Here is a 16648-nt window from a genome sequence, read left to right on the forward strand (position 1 = left end):
TTGATCAGATGCTTTGGAGGCCAGAGGATAGGTATGGGGTCTAATAGACACCAGATCTCTCCATAAAGGGGGCCTGTCACTGCCCCATGCTATCACTAGGGATGTTGTTCATTAATTCTGATAGCAATAAAAGTGATACAAAAAAAATTAAAGACACAGTCTCTGTCCCCCTGTACTGATAAGCCATAATGATTGTGTGCGCATATGTAAATGGTGACAAATCTGCAGAAGTGGGGACAGGGGAGGGGCCTGGGGTGGGGTTGAGGGAAGGATTAAAGGGGGCCCCATCAGGTAGGCTGTATGGGGCCCCATGAATTCTAACAGCGGCCCTGTATATACATAAGAAATAGAAAATGTGCCTGTGCTGTAAATAAAGTGCTATCAGTGGAAATATTACAAATTATTCAAGTGCTTTCAGTGCCATAAATATAACATGTGCAATTCATAGATAGAAAGGAGGAATTATGTGCGACTTTAAATGAAGGTACGCCATGTATAAGAGAAAATGAAAAAATAAAATGAAATTGCAGTAAATGATTTATTTATTATAGTCTAGAATACATAGATTTTTTGTATCAGATAGATAGGTAGTCACCAGACTTATGCTAAATATGCTGCTACATTGCATGCAATACAAATAAAAAGACATGGCAAATATACATAGTATAGTAAATCGTTGGAAGACAAATGTAATAAAGACAAGTAACTGTTGGCATCTAGTGGCACTCTACACATTTTCTGGCATTTCAGCCATTCATCAGGAGTGTTATGAAGTAATAAAATGAGAAAGAAGGAACAGGGGTTAACGATAATGCCCTTAGAATAAGGGAGGACAGGGGAATTAGGTCCCAACATGGTGGAGATAAATTGGGATACTTACTAACAGCCTCAAGGCCAAGTCCGATATCTGCCAAGGAAGGCAGGGGGTAAGAGGCATGATGTCTCCCCCGGAGTTGAAACGGGGGAACCCGTATCTGCCAAGGAAGACAGGGGTAAGAGGCATGATGTCTCCCCTGGAGTTGAAACCATGTTTAGGGTTCCCCCGTTTCAACTCTGGGGGAGACATCATGTCTCTTACCCCCGTCTTCCTTGGCAGATACTGGTTCCCCCGTTTCAACTCCGGGGGAGACATCATGCCTCTTACCCCCGCCTTCCTTGGCAGATACTGGACTTGGCCTTGAGGCTGTTAGTAAGTATCCCAATTTATCTCATGTTTAGGGTTCCCCTGTTTCAACTCCGGGGGAGACATCATGTCTCTTACCCCCATCTTCCTTGGCAGATACGGGGTCCCCCGTTTCAACCTCGTGGGAGACATCATGCCTCTTACCCCCGTCTTCCTTGGCAGATACCGGACTTGGCCTTGAGACTGTATAGTAAGTATCCCAATTTATCTCATGTTTAGGGTTCCCCCGTTTCAAATCCAGGGGAGACATCATGCCTCTTACCCCATCCTTCTTCCTTGGCAGATACCGGACTTGGCCTTGAGACTGTATAGTAAGTATTCCAATTTATCTCACGTTTATGGTTCCCCCGTTTCAACTCTGGGGGAGACATCATGCCTCTTACCCCCCGTCTTCCTTAGCAGATACTGGACTTGGCCTTGAGGCTGTTAGTAAGTATCCTCCCTTATTCTAAGGGCGTTATCATTAACCCCTGTTCTTTCTTTCTCAGTTTATTACTTCATAACACTCCTGATGAATGGCTGAAATGCCAGGAAATGCGTAGAGTGCCTCTAGATGCCAACAGTTACTTGTCTTTATTACATTTGTCTTCCATCGATTTACTATACTATGTATATTTGCCATGTCTACTTTTTATTTGTATTGCATGCTATGTAGCAGCATATTTAGTGTAAGTCTGGTGACTACCTATTTGATACAAAATCTCTATGTATTCTAGACTGTAATAAATAAATCATGTACTATAATTTTTATTTTATGTTGTCATTTTCTCTTATCCATGGCATACCCTCATTTAAAGTCCCACAAAATTCCTCCTTTCTGTCTACCAAATCAGGAAAGGAGGCCACCATATGTTGTCATATAATGTGTGTCAGGTCACGTCCATTTACTGTATGTGCAATTCATAATAAATGTGTATCACAAAAATGGAAATGAATAAAAAAAAAATATATATATATATATACACATATATATATATATACACATACACATACACATATATATATATATATATATATATATATATATATATATATATACACACACACATACACACATATATGCTCAAGTGGTGTATGCGTTTTTAGGAACACTAGTCAGTCCAGACTGTATTTTGTTTTTAAGGGCACGGCAGTTTTATTTAAAGGACACAAAGTTCAAAGAAAATAACAGCAATATTCCCTCCCAGGGGGTTCCACCATCGCTGTATAACACAAACTTCAGTCTCCTGGCTTACTCGCTGTTGCTTATTCAAACTCCCTCCTGGAGCTTATTTGGTCAGCTTCACGCTGCGTGGTCACAGGCCACGTCTGTGGACATGCATGCTCAGACTGCCACCTGCAGCCTTAGACTCCTAGACCAGGCCTCCTGCCTGCAGGGTGGAGCTGTCTCCAAGTGCGAGCACTGAGCTCACTTCCTGAGGGGAATATAAACCCAGCCCACATTCAATCATCGTGCCTGTCTTTACAAAGACCAGGCTGAAGGTGCTAATACACACGGTGAAACTGGGTCACCTTGCCACAATATATATACTGTAAGGGATCTTCCCGGGGTAGGGTGTGTTTGGACACAGTTCACAGCAGACTTGGAATTTATAAAGCAGATCTTGGCATTTATTCGTGGTACAAACAGTCCAGCAAACAAAATATACAGCAACACCGTGCTTTCTAAGTACAACAAAAATAAAAGTCCTAGCCCGGCTGGGCGCTTACTAACAGGTTCTGCTCACCTATCTGACACTTACAAACACAGCGTCTTTCGCCTGGATATCGCAGGGTGAGTTTTAGCTCCAGCAGTGGCTGTGCTTGCAGCTTCCTTCAACACACAGATTGTTCGTTCCCTGGCTGAGAGCAACCACCTGCAGACCCTGCAGTGCCTTTAGCTTCCCAGGCTAATTAGGATCAAAGCTCACCTGATCCCAAACCCAGAACTGGATCGGGGGATGTGGAATGACAGGTCCCTCTACCAAACCTACCTGCCATTCCATATAAACCCAGGCCCGGCAAAATTAAATAACAACTCAGCAGCATATCGCTGCTGAGAAACTGATCCATCCTGGATTTACCATCTCACACTGTGTAGCAACCTAGGTGAGATGTACACCCCCTCAACCACTTCTCCAGTGACATGTCTACATATCCCCCCCCTCTTTTTCAGACCGGAGGGCTGAGCCTTTTGTCCCCACAGACAACTCACCCTTGACAATGCGTCAGCATTTGCCTGTAATTTCCCTGGCCTGTGTTCCACAGTGAAATTAAAGTTTTGTAGGGAGAGAAACCATCTAGTCACTCTTGCATTTCTCTCCTTGTTTAACTTCATCCATGTTAGGGGGGCATGGTCTGTCACCAACTTGAATTTCCTGCCTAGCAAGTAATACTTTAACGATTCTAGGGCCCACTTTACTGCCAAACATTCTCGCTCCACAATGGCATAATTTTTCTCGGCCGGGGTTAGTTTTCTACTCAAGTACGTCACTGGATGCTCCTCACCATTCACTACTTGTGAGAGTACTGCACCTAAGCCTGTGTTAGAGGCATCTGTCTGGACCAGAAATTCTCGCCTGAAATCGGGGGTAACTAACACAGGTGGTTGGCACAAGGCAGACTTAAAGCTTTGGAAAGCCTTCTCGGCCTCTGGGGTCCACGTGACCATTGCTGTCTTTCCGCCCTTTGTCAAGTCAGTTAGTGGAGCAGCAACTGAGGCAAAGTTCGGCACAAATCTACGGTAATACCCCGTAATACCCAGGAAAGCTCTAACCTGTTTCCTTGTCAGGGGTCTAGGCCAATTCTGTATTGCCTCAATTTTATTTAGCTGTGGCTTAATCAACCCTCTCCCAATAATGTAGCCCAGATATTTGGCCTCTTCTAGGGCTAGAGCACACTTCTCAGCATTTATGGTCAACCCCGCATCACTTATGGCATCCAACACGGCCTGTACCTTACAGAGGTGACTTTCCCAATCAGGGCTAAAAATGACCACATCATCGAGGTAGGCAGCTGAGTAATCACGATGTGGTCGCAGAATCAAGTCCATCAACCTCTGGAAAGTTGCAGGCGCTCCATGTAACCCGAATGGCATCACTACATACTGGAATAGCCCATCAGGGGTGGAGAATGCAGTTTTCTCTTTAGCCTCACCAGAAAGTGGAATCTGCCAGTAGCCCTTTGTGAGATCGAGAGTGGTTATGTACCTGGCGTTACCCAACTTCTCAATCAACTCATCTACCCTGGGCATAGGATACGCATCGAACTTGGAGATCTCATTCAACTTTCTGAAATCGTTACAGAACCTCCAAGTTCCATTGGGCTTTGGGATTAGCACAATTGGGCTGGACCATTCACTCTGTGACACCTCAATTACCCCCAGATCAAGCATACGTTTTACCTCGGCAGATACGGCTTCCCTACGTGCCTCCGGTATCCTATAGGGCTTAAGGTTTACTCTGCTTCTAGGCTCAGTTTCAATGTGATGATGGATGAGGTGTGTACGCCCTGGGAGGTCAGAGAACTTGTTTTTGTTTTTCTGTAAAAATTCCTGAGCCTCCTGTTTCTGTGACACTGATAGAGTATCACCTACCTTGACTGGAGGGATTGGTTGTGACAAATCATTAACAGTATTTGTCGCCACCAAGGATTCCCTGTCTTTCCAGGGCTTGATCAAGTTTATGTGATAAACTTGGAAAGGCTTCCTTCTACCTGGTTGGTGCACCTTGTAGTTCACCTCACTGATCTTTTCAACATATGTTTCAAAGTTTTATTAAATCTCTCCACCAATCCGTCCGTCTGGGGGTGGTACACAGAGGTACGGATGTGTGAGATTTTAAATAGTTTGCATAATTCCTTCATTACTTTCGACATAAATGGCGTACCTTGGTCAGTTAGGATTTCTTTGGGGATCCCAGTCCTAGAGAACATATAAAACAACTCACGTGCAATTGTTTTAGATGCAGTGTTTCTTAAGGGTACAGCCTCAGGATAGCGGGTCGCATAATCCAGGACTACCAAAATATACTGGTGTCCTCTAGCTGACTTTACAATGGGACCCACTAAATCCATGGCAATACGCTCAAAAGGCACCTCTATAATAGGGAGCGAAACCAAAGGACTGCGAAAATGTGACACTGGGGCACTAACCTGACATGTGGGGCACGACTCACAGTATTTTTTAATGTCATCATATATGGCCGGCCAAAAAAACCTCTGGAGAACCCTCTCTCGCGTTTTGTCAGTCCCCAAGTGTCCCCCAAGAACATGGTTATGTGCCATGTCAAGCACCTGACGCCGGTACGGCTTAGGTACCAGAAGCTGTTCCACAATCTCATCTTTAACCTTATTGACTCTATAGAAAAGATCATTAGTCACCGAAAAATGTGGAAATCTTTTTTCAGCATCTGGTTCCTGAGGTACCCCGTTCATAACAGCAACCTGCTCTCTCGCATTTTTGAGAGTGGGGTCCTGTAATTGTGCAGTCCCAAAATTATCGCTAGACACCTCTAAGTCTAGTATATTTTGCTCAGTGGGAGGAGCCTCCTCCTCCCCAGCCAGGACCTGCAAAGGAAAACAATCATTTTCATCCTGCACATTTTTATCATTCACAGTGGACAAGGCAACCCCCTTAGAGGTATCCTCACTCCTTTTGGGGATTTTTCTTTTTTCCCAAAGAGCCCAGAATAATGGAAAATCGCGCCCCAATATTACATTATGCATGAGGTTTTTAACCACACCCACTTCATATTGTACGGTGCCTTGTTCAGTCCCGACTTTAGCCAGCACTATAGGGTACACTTTTGTATCACCATGTATGCACACAACACTCATATGCTTTTTAGACTCTAAGTCCCCAGTCACCAGGCTAGCATGCACCAAGGTTACAAGGCTTCCTGAGTCCATTAACGCTTTAACAGGAAAGTCATTGATTGTGATGTTGCAGATTTGCGGTTCAGTCTCTAGTCCAGGAACTGCAGCACAAGATGGTTCCGCAAATAGCGACTGACGCCGGCTAGCGTCACATTCCATGGGTTCAGAGGTAAGAGGGCAATGGGCAGACACGTGTCCCGCCTCATGGCATCTCCAACACTGGATAGGGCCTGGTCTCTTTGGCAAGGAGTCCTTTTCAGAGCCCCTTAGCCACCCGGGACCATCACCAGTCTTTTGTCCCTGAGACACCACTTGAGCCCTTTTCCCCCCATCAGCACCCCTCCACACTCCCCCAATAGATGGAAGTCTCTTACCAGCTGACGGCACAGATCTGGCGCTCCGGGGAGGTGAAGATGCTGCAGGAACATCACGGAGGTAGTCCTCAGTCGCCTGGAACCTCTCCACAAGGTTGACAAGTTCGTTTGCGTTCCTAGGATCACCTTGTCCCACCCAGCGTTGCAGGTCAGTAGGAAGCGCTCGGAGGTAGCGATCCATCACGACCTTCTCTAGGATTTGTGCAGGAGTAGAAGTGTCTGGCTCCAACCACTTTCTTGCCAAATGGATTAGGTCATACATCTGGGACCTCGCTGATTTGTCCAGACTGTAGCTCCAGTTGCGTACCCTCCGGGCACGGACTGCAGTAGTAACTCCTAGTCGGGCAAGTATCTCCTCTTTTAGCCGAGTATAGTCCTTAACCTCTTGCTCACTGAGGTCATAGTAGGCCTTTTGAGGTTCACCTGTTAAATAGGGCGCAATTACCTCTGCCCACTCAGCGGCTGGTAACTTCTCTCGCTCAGCCACGCGCTCAAATACTGTTAAATAGGCCTCAACATCGTCCTCAGCAGTCATCTTTTGCAGCGCTTTCTGCACAGTCCTTCTCCCAAAAAAAATCTCTGGAGCGGCTCCCTCCATTGTGGGTGGATTAGCAACCACAGGCGCCTCTCGATTTACTATCAGGTGCTCGATAAGTTGTTGTTGGCTTTGGCGCAAAGCTTGCAACTCTTCCTTATGCATCCGCTGTTGTGCAGCCATCATCTGCTGTTGTGCAGCCATGGACTGTTCATGTCGTCTATTGGCCTCTGTCTGCGCCTGCTGTTGTTCAGCCATGGACTGTTCATGTCGTCTATTGGCCTCTGTCTGAGCCTGCTGTTGTTGCAAACTCACTTGCATAAACTGCTTCAGCATCTCCTCCATGTTGCTGGACTGTTTTTGGAGTGTAGTTGCAGCTTTCACCCAGGACATCAGCAGCTGTAGCCAAGTCTGTCCACACCGTTGCCCCTAGCAACCGCGTTGCCCGCTACCTCCACCAATTGTAAGGGATCTTCCCGGGGGAGGGTGTGTTTGGACACAGTTCACAGCAGACTTGGAATTTATAAAGCAGATCTTGGCATTTATTCGTGGTACAAACAGTCCAGCAAACAAAATATACAGCAACACCGTGCTTTCTAAGTACAACAAAAATAAAAGTCCTAGCCCGGCTGGGCGCTTACTAACAGGTTCTGCTCACCTATCTGACACTTACAAACACAGCGTCTTTCGCCTGGATATCGCAGGGTGAGTTTTAGCTCCAGCAGTGGCTGTGCTTGCAGCTTCCTTCAACACACAGATTGTTCGTTCCCTGGCTGAGAGCAACCACCTGCAGACCCTGCAGTGCCTTTAGCTTCCCAGGCTAATTAGGATCAAAGCTCACCTGATCCCAAACCCAGAACTGGATCGGGGGATGTGGAATGACAGGTCCCTCTACCAAACCTACCTGCCATTCCATATAAACCCAGGCCCGGCAAAATTAAATAACAACTCAGCAGCATATCGCTGCTGAGAAACTGATCCATCCTGGATTTACCATCTCACACTGTGTAGCAACCTAGGTGAGATGTACACCCCCTCAACCACTTCTCCAGTGACATGTCTACAATACACAAACCGTTAATTCAATAACATGTTTGTTCAATAAAATATATATCCCTGTCTTGTGTCCAAGTCCATGCAAAAATAAATAAATGGAGGTTTGTGTACTTCCAGTCCGTGGAACGACCTCACTGACTCCTCCTCCCTATGTGTTGCGTCACAATGCCACGTGACTTCATCAGGGGTTACATGTCATGTGATGATGAGGAGTATCTCCTCTTTAGATCTGTCATACTTCTTTATTTTGCTTATGATTCTGTACTGATTGAATAAAACAAAACAAACAAAAAAACGATAAACAATATATAAAAAAAAAAGATAATTAAAGAAACAAAGTCAATTGCGTTTTTGCATTAAAAAAAAAAAGTGTAAAAGTTGATTATCAGGCTGTGCATAAGTGATTGTAGGTTTCCCAGACATGCTGTAAAGATAATTGTATAGAATCTCCTATTTACTATATTTAATGCTTATTTGCTGTGTTTTGTGGGTGACCTCTGTTAAGTGTGATGTATTGTATGCATGATGATATTTTATGATGAGGTTATGTATAGTATTTCTTATTATTTCAATATTTGCTATTTATACACTTTTAGTCAAATCCTTTTGCAGTATATTTAGTGTGAGCGGTCGGCAGGTGGTAATGGGGGGGATCCCATTCAGAAAGGGCAGATAGGTCTTCTTAAAAATCCATACCAGGCCCTTAATGTGAGCATGCAGCCTTGCTGACAACGAGCATGTGCTTCCCCCCCCCCCCCCCCAAACCAAACCAGGTCACATGCCCTCAACAAGGAGGGATGCCTTGCAATGTACATTTTCACCATGTTGATAAGGGCCTCTTCCCCACAACCCTGGCCCAGTGGATGTGGGGGTGAATGCTTATTGGAATTGGGAAGCCCCCAGATACCGTCTCCCTAGGCACCAAGGGACCATAGTAATATAAAGTAATTGAGAAATAAAGATATCCAAATGTTAGACAAGCCCTTGAAATCCACAAAAAGAAGTCATAGGTAATCCATCATCCATCACAATGTCTGCCAACTTGCAGGGGAAAAAAACGGGCGCACACAACTTATAATGCCGCCCCCCTCCCTTCTAAATTACAGCTTCCCAAGCTGTCATCAGCTATATATTGGTGACAACAATGAACAAATGTGGCTATGGCCATATTTGGTCAATATCATTCCTAAACATAGTCAATGACCATGTTCGTTCAATGTCATTGCCCATATATGGAGTGGCCATTATCGGTCCCGTTGCATACATGGCCGGGGATTCACAGCCATGTAAGTCAGTGTGCTAATGACGTCATAGATTGCTAGGGAGACTGTGGGTGTCAGCAGCTGGCCTTCCTCAGAAACTTATTACACCAAGAAGCTGTCATATATAAAAGCGATAGAAATACCATTCCTAGATATAATGTGCAGCTCTTGCCTAACAAGGAACCAAACAGGCAAAAGTTTGAGTGCTCGTTTGCTTGCCAGAACAGCCAAAGTGTCGTCCAAACCTGGAGTTGGAATCCCTACCCACTATGCACACTAAGGTCTCTAGCAGCCCTTCTCCCACTATCCATACTACATTCTCTGGCAGTTCTCCATCTCCACCCACTGTCTGCAATAGCTTCTTTTGCTGGTTCTTCTCAATCCCTTCACTAGAGCCATCAACTTTTTAGTATGTAAGTATCGGGACCAGTATCTGAACCCATAACCTCTGTTGCATCCGGTAGTGGCTGTTCTTGCTGAGTCCCCCGAGATGCTGGACAGCTCCCCGTCTGATCCTTTGGACTTTCTTGCCTTGTCTCGTTTCGGGTGAACTTTAAACTCTTTGCTCCTCCCATGAACTTCCTGATTTAAAGTGGTTGTAAAACCTTATGCCGAGTACACACGATCGGAATTTCGGCCAGCAATAGACCGATGAGAGCTTTTCATCGGAAAATGCGACCGTGCGTATGCTCCATTGGAATTTAGCTGGCCGAATTCCCGACAGCAAAAATTTGAGAGCATGTTCTCAATTTTCTCGATGGAAAAACTTTCTATCAGAAATTCCGATCCTGTGAATGCAATTCCGACGCACAAAAACTCACGCATACTCAGATTCAACTACGAGATGGAAGCTATTCGCTACTAGCTATTGAACTTCATTTTTCTAGTTCTGTCAAACATGTTGTACATCACCGCGTTATTGGCGGTCGGAATTTGGTGTGACCATGTGTATGCAAGACAGCTTGAGTGGAATTATGTCTGAATTCCGTCAGGAAAACCATCAGACCTTTTTCTGACCATAATTCCGATCGTGTGTACGCGGCCTTACAAGCCGCGTACACGTATAAGGCTTACCTGTAGCTACCATGGAAATCTCCTAAACCTGCATGGTTTAGGAGATATCCCCTGTATCAGCATGTGCCGACATCATGCTTTGAATACACTTTCGCTTGATTCTGACCTGCAATCACTTGTTACTGACCTTTGGCTTGTTCCTCAACTACGCTTTTGCTTGATCCCAACCCGAAACCGTCTGTTCCCAACCTTTGGCTTGTTTCTCGACCACAGTTTCACTTGATCCCAACCTGCAACCACTTGTTATGGACCTTTTGGCTTGTTCATGAACTACACTTCTGCTTGATTCCAACCTGCAATCACTTCTTACTGACCTTTGTATTGTTCCTCGACTACACTTCCACTTAAAGAGGAAGTAAACCCTGATGAGTTTACTTCCTCTTTCATTCCCTGCAAAGGCAAAGCATAATGGACTACTATGCATCGCATAGTAGCCCATTATGTGTCACTTACCTGACACAGGAGCCAGCGAAGTCACCGCTGTCCCCTGTAGTCCAGCGCATCCATCTTCTCGATGGGGTCTCGCAGCTCCGCCGCTGTCATTCGGCGAAGCCGCCACTCCCACGCATGTGCACGGGAGCCGACACGCGCGGCAGCTCCGTTGTTGGAAATGCCGCACTCAGTGCGCCTGCGCGCCGCTGACAGCGGTGCCGGTCTTCAGGCAAATATCTCCTAAACCGTATAGGTTTAGGAGATATTTCTTGGACCTACAGGTAAGCCTGTAGGTCAAAGTGGTTTGTAAGGGTTTACAACCACTTTAATCCCAACCTGCAACCAATTGTTACTGACCTTTGACTTGTTTACCGACTATGCTCCTGCTTGATCCCCTCCTGCTATATCTGCTGCTGGACCCTGGCTTGCTCATCAACTGGTGGGACAATCCTGAGGAAAGCGACCTAGTACTAACACACAGAAAAACCCATCTCCACCATTAGAAGGTCTGATGAACACTGGCTAGTGCTTAGACTCTGCACCTCTGATGAGCCAACGTCATATGCAAGGGTGACCTGATTGTTTACTTATCCTGCTGGTCTTTACTGCTATAGCTACTAGTCTTCAATCCTGACCCCTAACTGTGACAGTAGGTGTGCTTGTTTTCTGCTTACCACCAATCTAAAGATGTCCACATTGATCACCATTTGTTATTACTGATGTAAGAGTGCAAATCCTGGTAAGATACTAAGTATTGCTTTTTTTTTTTTACATTCATCTTTTCAAGTAGTCTAGACCCTTGTACACATTTTTCAGAATGCAAAAATAAGACAGACTAGACAACTGTTTCTGCATTTTATTGTCTATGTATTAAAGACGTTTATTTTCATGTATTGCCATAATTTTCCAATTTCCTAAACACTCGCTGTCATAAATCACCACTGTGTTGCCCCATGATTTGCCATGTTTTACCACAATTTAGTGCTATGGTACCAACTGCATGAGGGTGGAACAAAATGTCAATGCTGTTTTTGTTTTGGAGTATCCTATTACTATCATTAAAACCCTGCAAATCTAGCAAACCACACCCCTAAATGCTCTTATTTTATACCTTTTAATACCCCATTTTATCACCAAACCACAATATGACATGAGTCGCATTTTTCACCACTTGGACAGATCCACCAACTTGCCGCCATAGAAGGTGAGATCATGGGATTTTGCTTTTTATCAAGAATTCCCAGATCTTTATACCGGTCACGCCTAATATGAGGAGCTCCCAATCTCACTGCTGATTTTTATTTTTTTTACATTATAGTGTATCAAAAATAGACAAGGTGTAGTTCAGCCTCCCTGCACAGGTGGTGCTGCTACGCACAGGAAAAGAGTAACACTTGTTCCTCTGAGGCCTCCCTAGACTTCATCAGGGGAGCAGCCATGCGTTTGGATGCTGCTGCACTGGGTGACCTTGGCAGCCATCTTTAGTGAAGACAATGCTAATAAATTCCACTATCCCACTGCAGTTGGCAAAGTCAGGGACAGAAACTCGCTAGTGAGGGACAGTGTGTCTAGCATAGGGCAAGGTTATGGTGGAGGAGGGACAGTGTAGGAACCTGAGCTGCTACCTTGGACCTGCTTCTTCTGCCTCTCAGGTTACTTTGTCACCACACCGCCTACCAGTCACCTCCTTCATCAGAGGTCGGGTACTGCAAACCTGCCAACGTGTCTTCTACAGTATTGAAACTGGGTACCACAAGTCTCGGGTGTCCAACAAGGCTTCCTTTCTCAGTGGACATTTCCTACGCTCCGAACAAAAAAAAAGGACGACCTTCTGTGTGACATATCTGATGTACAGTATGTCTTCCTTCTCATTGAAACATTTCCTGAACCCTTAACATGAAAGGATGATCACCCGTGTGAATTCTCTGATGTCTACGAAGTTTTCCTTCCACAATAAAACCTTTCCCACACTCTGAACAGGAAAATGGATATTCCCCCGTGTGAATTCTTTGGTGTCTAAGAAGGTCATTTTTCTGAACGAACGATTTCCCGCATTCTGAACATGAGTAAGGGCGCTCACCTGTGTGTATTCTATGGTGTCTAATAAGTTTTCCTTTGTCAGTGAAACATTTCCCGCACTCTGAACAGAAAAAAGGACGCTCACCTGTGTGAATTCTTTGGTGTATAACAAGTTTTCCTTTTTCAGAGAAACATTTTCCACACTCTGAACAGGGAAAAGGACGCTCCCCTGTGTGACTCCTCTGGTGTATCATAAGTTTTCCCTTACGATTGAAAGACTTCCCGCACTCTAAGCAGGAAAAAGGCCGCTCACCCATGTGCATTCTCTGGTGCTTTAGAAGGTCTGTTACCTTAATGAAACATTGTCCGCACTCTGAACAGGGAAAAGAAGGCTTACGCACGTGAAATCTCTTGTGTTTTTGAAGTTCTGCTAGCTTAATGAAACATTGTCCGCACTCTGAACAGGGAAAAGAAGGCGTACGCACGTGAATACGCTCGTGTTTTTGAAGTTCTGCTTCTTTAATGAAACTTTGTCCGCACTCTGAACAGGAAAAAGGACGCTCACCCATGTGAATTCTTTTGTGTCTTATGAGGTGCCCTTGATGAACGAAACACTTCCCACACTCTGGACATGAATAAGGGCGCCCTTTGTTACTATTCTTGTGTCTAACAAGTGCTGTGTTCCTACATGCCAAACTAGACAGTGAACTCTCTCCTGTGTGATCTCCATAACTTAGAGATGTCTTGGGGTTATGCGGATGTAAGGTTGTTCCAAAACCGTGAGAAGATTCCTCTGGATTATAAGGATCCATTAATCTTTCCAAATAGTTAGGTCTGTGTTGTGTGTTTTGGGTAACAGAATTTATTCCTGTAGAAACTGGGGCGGTGTCATTATCTTCTTCATAACGGTCTATAGAGAAAAGATTGTGTCTCTCTGTGGCGTTCCAGACATGGATCCCATCTGCTGGAAAACAATTTGTAAACAATTGCTGTGAGTATTATTTCATTCTATTCATTTAGTCATATATACACATACACACACACACACACACAGTCTAATGCCATGTACACACGATCGGAATTTCCTACAACAAATGTTCAATGTGAGCTACTGTGAAGGAATATAATGTACATACTGATAATCAGAAAACGTCTATTTGCTTATGTGTATACATGTTTCTATGCAACTCCTTACTTATTATGTAGTCTACAGATTGACTCTGTTTGGAACTAAAGATGGCGTCTATACCCTGCTTCCCATGCATTTAGAAGGATGCATATGTGACAATGGAACCAGTTTCAATCAACCTTCAAGCATCAAGTTTCTCTATTTCTCTTGTATTTCAACCAATGAGATGTACCCGTTAGCCCTTGTACACACGGTCGGACATTCCGACAACAAAATTTGTCGGATTTTTTCCGATGGATTTTGTCCGAAAGTGGTGTTGCATACACACGGTCGGACAAAGTTGTTGGAAAATCCGATCGTTCAGAACGTGATGACGTTGGGTTGTTGCGACGGGACTACGTTGCGGCTAGTAGCCAATAGCTTTGGTCTCGTAATTTGATCTGAGCATGCGTGGCACTTTGTCCAATCGGAATTCTCTACAAACGATCAGAGTCTGATCGGATCATGTTGTCGGAAAATGTTATGTCCAGCTCTCAAACTTTGTTGGTCGGACATTCCGATGGAAAAAGTCAGATGGAGCCCACACACGGTCGGATTATCCGACAACGCGGTCCGATCGGACCTTTTCCGTCGGAATGTCCGAACGTGTGTACAAGGGCTTAGACTGACATAGCAATGACGTATCTTTGTGTATAAATTATTAACGCCGCCCAGGAATAAATCAGAAGTGTAAGAAGTAACCAATCTGAACACTGTGTCAGAGAGCTTTGCTTCTAGAATGCATGCATGTATACACTTTTTAATTAGAAACAGCAGAAGATAACCTTGAACTAGATTGTAGTTCTTATCTATTGCCCTTGGTGTCGGAAAATCTGACCGTATGTGCCACCGGACATTTGCTGTCGGAATTTCCGACAAATGTTTGAGAGCAGGTTCTCAAATTTTCCGACAACAAAACTTGTCGGAAATTCCGATCGTGTGTTCACAATTCTGATGCACAAAATTCCACACATGCTTGGAATCAAGCAGAAGAGCCGCACTGGCTATTGAACTTCATTTTTCTCATCCTACGTCTTATATGTCACCGCGTTCTTGACGTTCGGCATTTCCGACGTTTGTGTGACCGTATGTATGCAAGACAAGTTTGAGCCAACATCCGTCAGAAAAAAAAATCCACGGTTTTGTTGTGGGAATGACTGATCGTGTGTAAGTGGCATAACACTTAACAGATTTTCAGAGCTCAGGAATAGAACTGGTTGCATTTAAAACCTCAAAATACACATAAAAAAAAAAATTGACCTCATACTAAGGAATGGAGATAGACCCATCATGCCTTTGGGAGTGATTGTAACTGCCAGTCTTGCAATGCCTCATGGGAAGTGTAGTTCCACAACAGCTGGAGTGCCCCAGGTTGCCTACCCCTGGTGCACAGTATCTCCTGCTCGTTTGCTGGGAACATGACATTGTATTGAGGAATGGAGATGGACCTTTCATATGGTGTACAGTATATCCACCTTATTTGTTGGGAACATGACGTTATATTGAGGAATGGAGATGGATCTTTCATATGATGTACAGTATCTCCTCCTCATTTGAGGGAAACCTGTTATATTGAGGAATGGAGATGGACCTTTCATATGGTGTACAGTATCTCCTCCTCATTTGTTGGGAACATGACGTTATATTGAGGAATGGAGATGGACCTTTCATATGGTGTACAGTATCTCCTCCTCATTTGTTGGGAACATGACGTTATATTGAGGAATGGAGATGGACCTTTCATATGGTGTACAGTATCTCCTCCTCATTTGTTGGGAACATTGACGTTATGTTGAGGAATGGAGATGGACCTTTCATATGGTGTACAGTATCTCCTCCTCATTTGTTGGGAACATTGACGTTATGTTGAGGAATGGAGCTGGACATTTCATATTGTGTAGAGCAGGTATCTCCAAACTATGGCCCTCCAGCTGTTAGGGAATTACACGTCCCATGAGGCATTGTAAAACTCTGACATTCACAGGCATGACTAGCCATGATGGGAATTGGAGTTCCCGAACAACCGGAGGGCCATAGTTTGAAGACCCCTGATGTAGAGTATCTCCTCATCATTTGTTGGGAACATGACGTTATATTGGGGAATGGAGATGGACTTTTTGTCAGGAATGCAGTGCGGTTCCTTTGCAATTCATAATGTGAACCTAGACTTAGTGTTTATTACTTACCTGTGTCCATATGTAGAGAAGATTCCACCTGTTTAGCTTTCATAATCATCTCCCCCTCCTCCATAGACTGCTGATCTCCACTCACCAACCTCTCTTCTTCTTCCTCTTTAATTTCAGTTTTAATGTCTTTTTCACTTTTTCACCCTAAACTCCAAATAAGATAAAGCACATTTATAAAAAGTAACAAGACATTATGTAAATGTGATTTCATAGCTTATAATACATTGTGAGTTCTTTTTTAAATTGCTTCCTTTTTTATTTTTACTTTTTCATACAGACAACAACAAAAATAACAAACCGCATACAAACCAGGCACGTAATGAGATGGGGAAGAAAAAATAAAAAAAATAAACGCCCCCCCCTCTCTCCCCATTGTCCCATCTAATTATACCTCCAAAATGTCAGACCATCTTCTCCATATCTTTTCAAAGTTCCCTGGGCATCCTCTGTGTAGAGAAATGTTATATTTTCCTTAACTAAGGTTTCCCTTATTTGTATCCTCCAT

At 44.3% G+C, this 16648-nt stretch overlaps 1 protein-coding gene across 2 annotated transcripts; it reads right to left on the bottom strand.

Annotated features, from left to right (window-relative positions):
- Positions 1–11611: 11611 nt before the first annotated feature.
- LOC143956340 (uncharacterized) lies at positions 11612–16467 on the bottom strand. 2 transcript variants are annotated; one of them, XM_077466557.1, is made up of 2 exons: positions 16144–16467; positions 11612–13750 (listed from the first exon to the last, which is right to left on the bottom strand). In XM_077466557.1, the coding sequence occupies exons 1-2, from the start codon at positions 16205–16207 to the stop codon at positions 12639–12641; spliced, it is 1176 nt and encodes a 391-aa protein (XP_077322683.1). In that variant the 5' UTR covers positions 16208–16467; the 3' UTR covers positions 11612–12638. The 2 variants fall into 2 exon arrangements, with proteins under 2 accessions (XP_077322683.1, XP_077322682.1); XM_077466556.1 differs by having other exon boundaries at positions 11612–13753.
- Between the last annotated feature and the right edge of the window lie 181 nt (positions 16468–16648).

Source organism: Lithobates pipiens, unplaced genomic scaffold (genome assembly GCF_037356315.1).
Source record: "Lithobates pipiens isolate NorthernLeopardFrog02 unplaced genomic scaffold, aLitPip1_a1.2 Scaffold_35, whole genome shotgun sequence".
Lineage (NCBI taxonomy): Eukaryota > Metazoa > Chordata > Amphibia > Anura > Ranidae > Lithobates > Lithobates pipiens.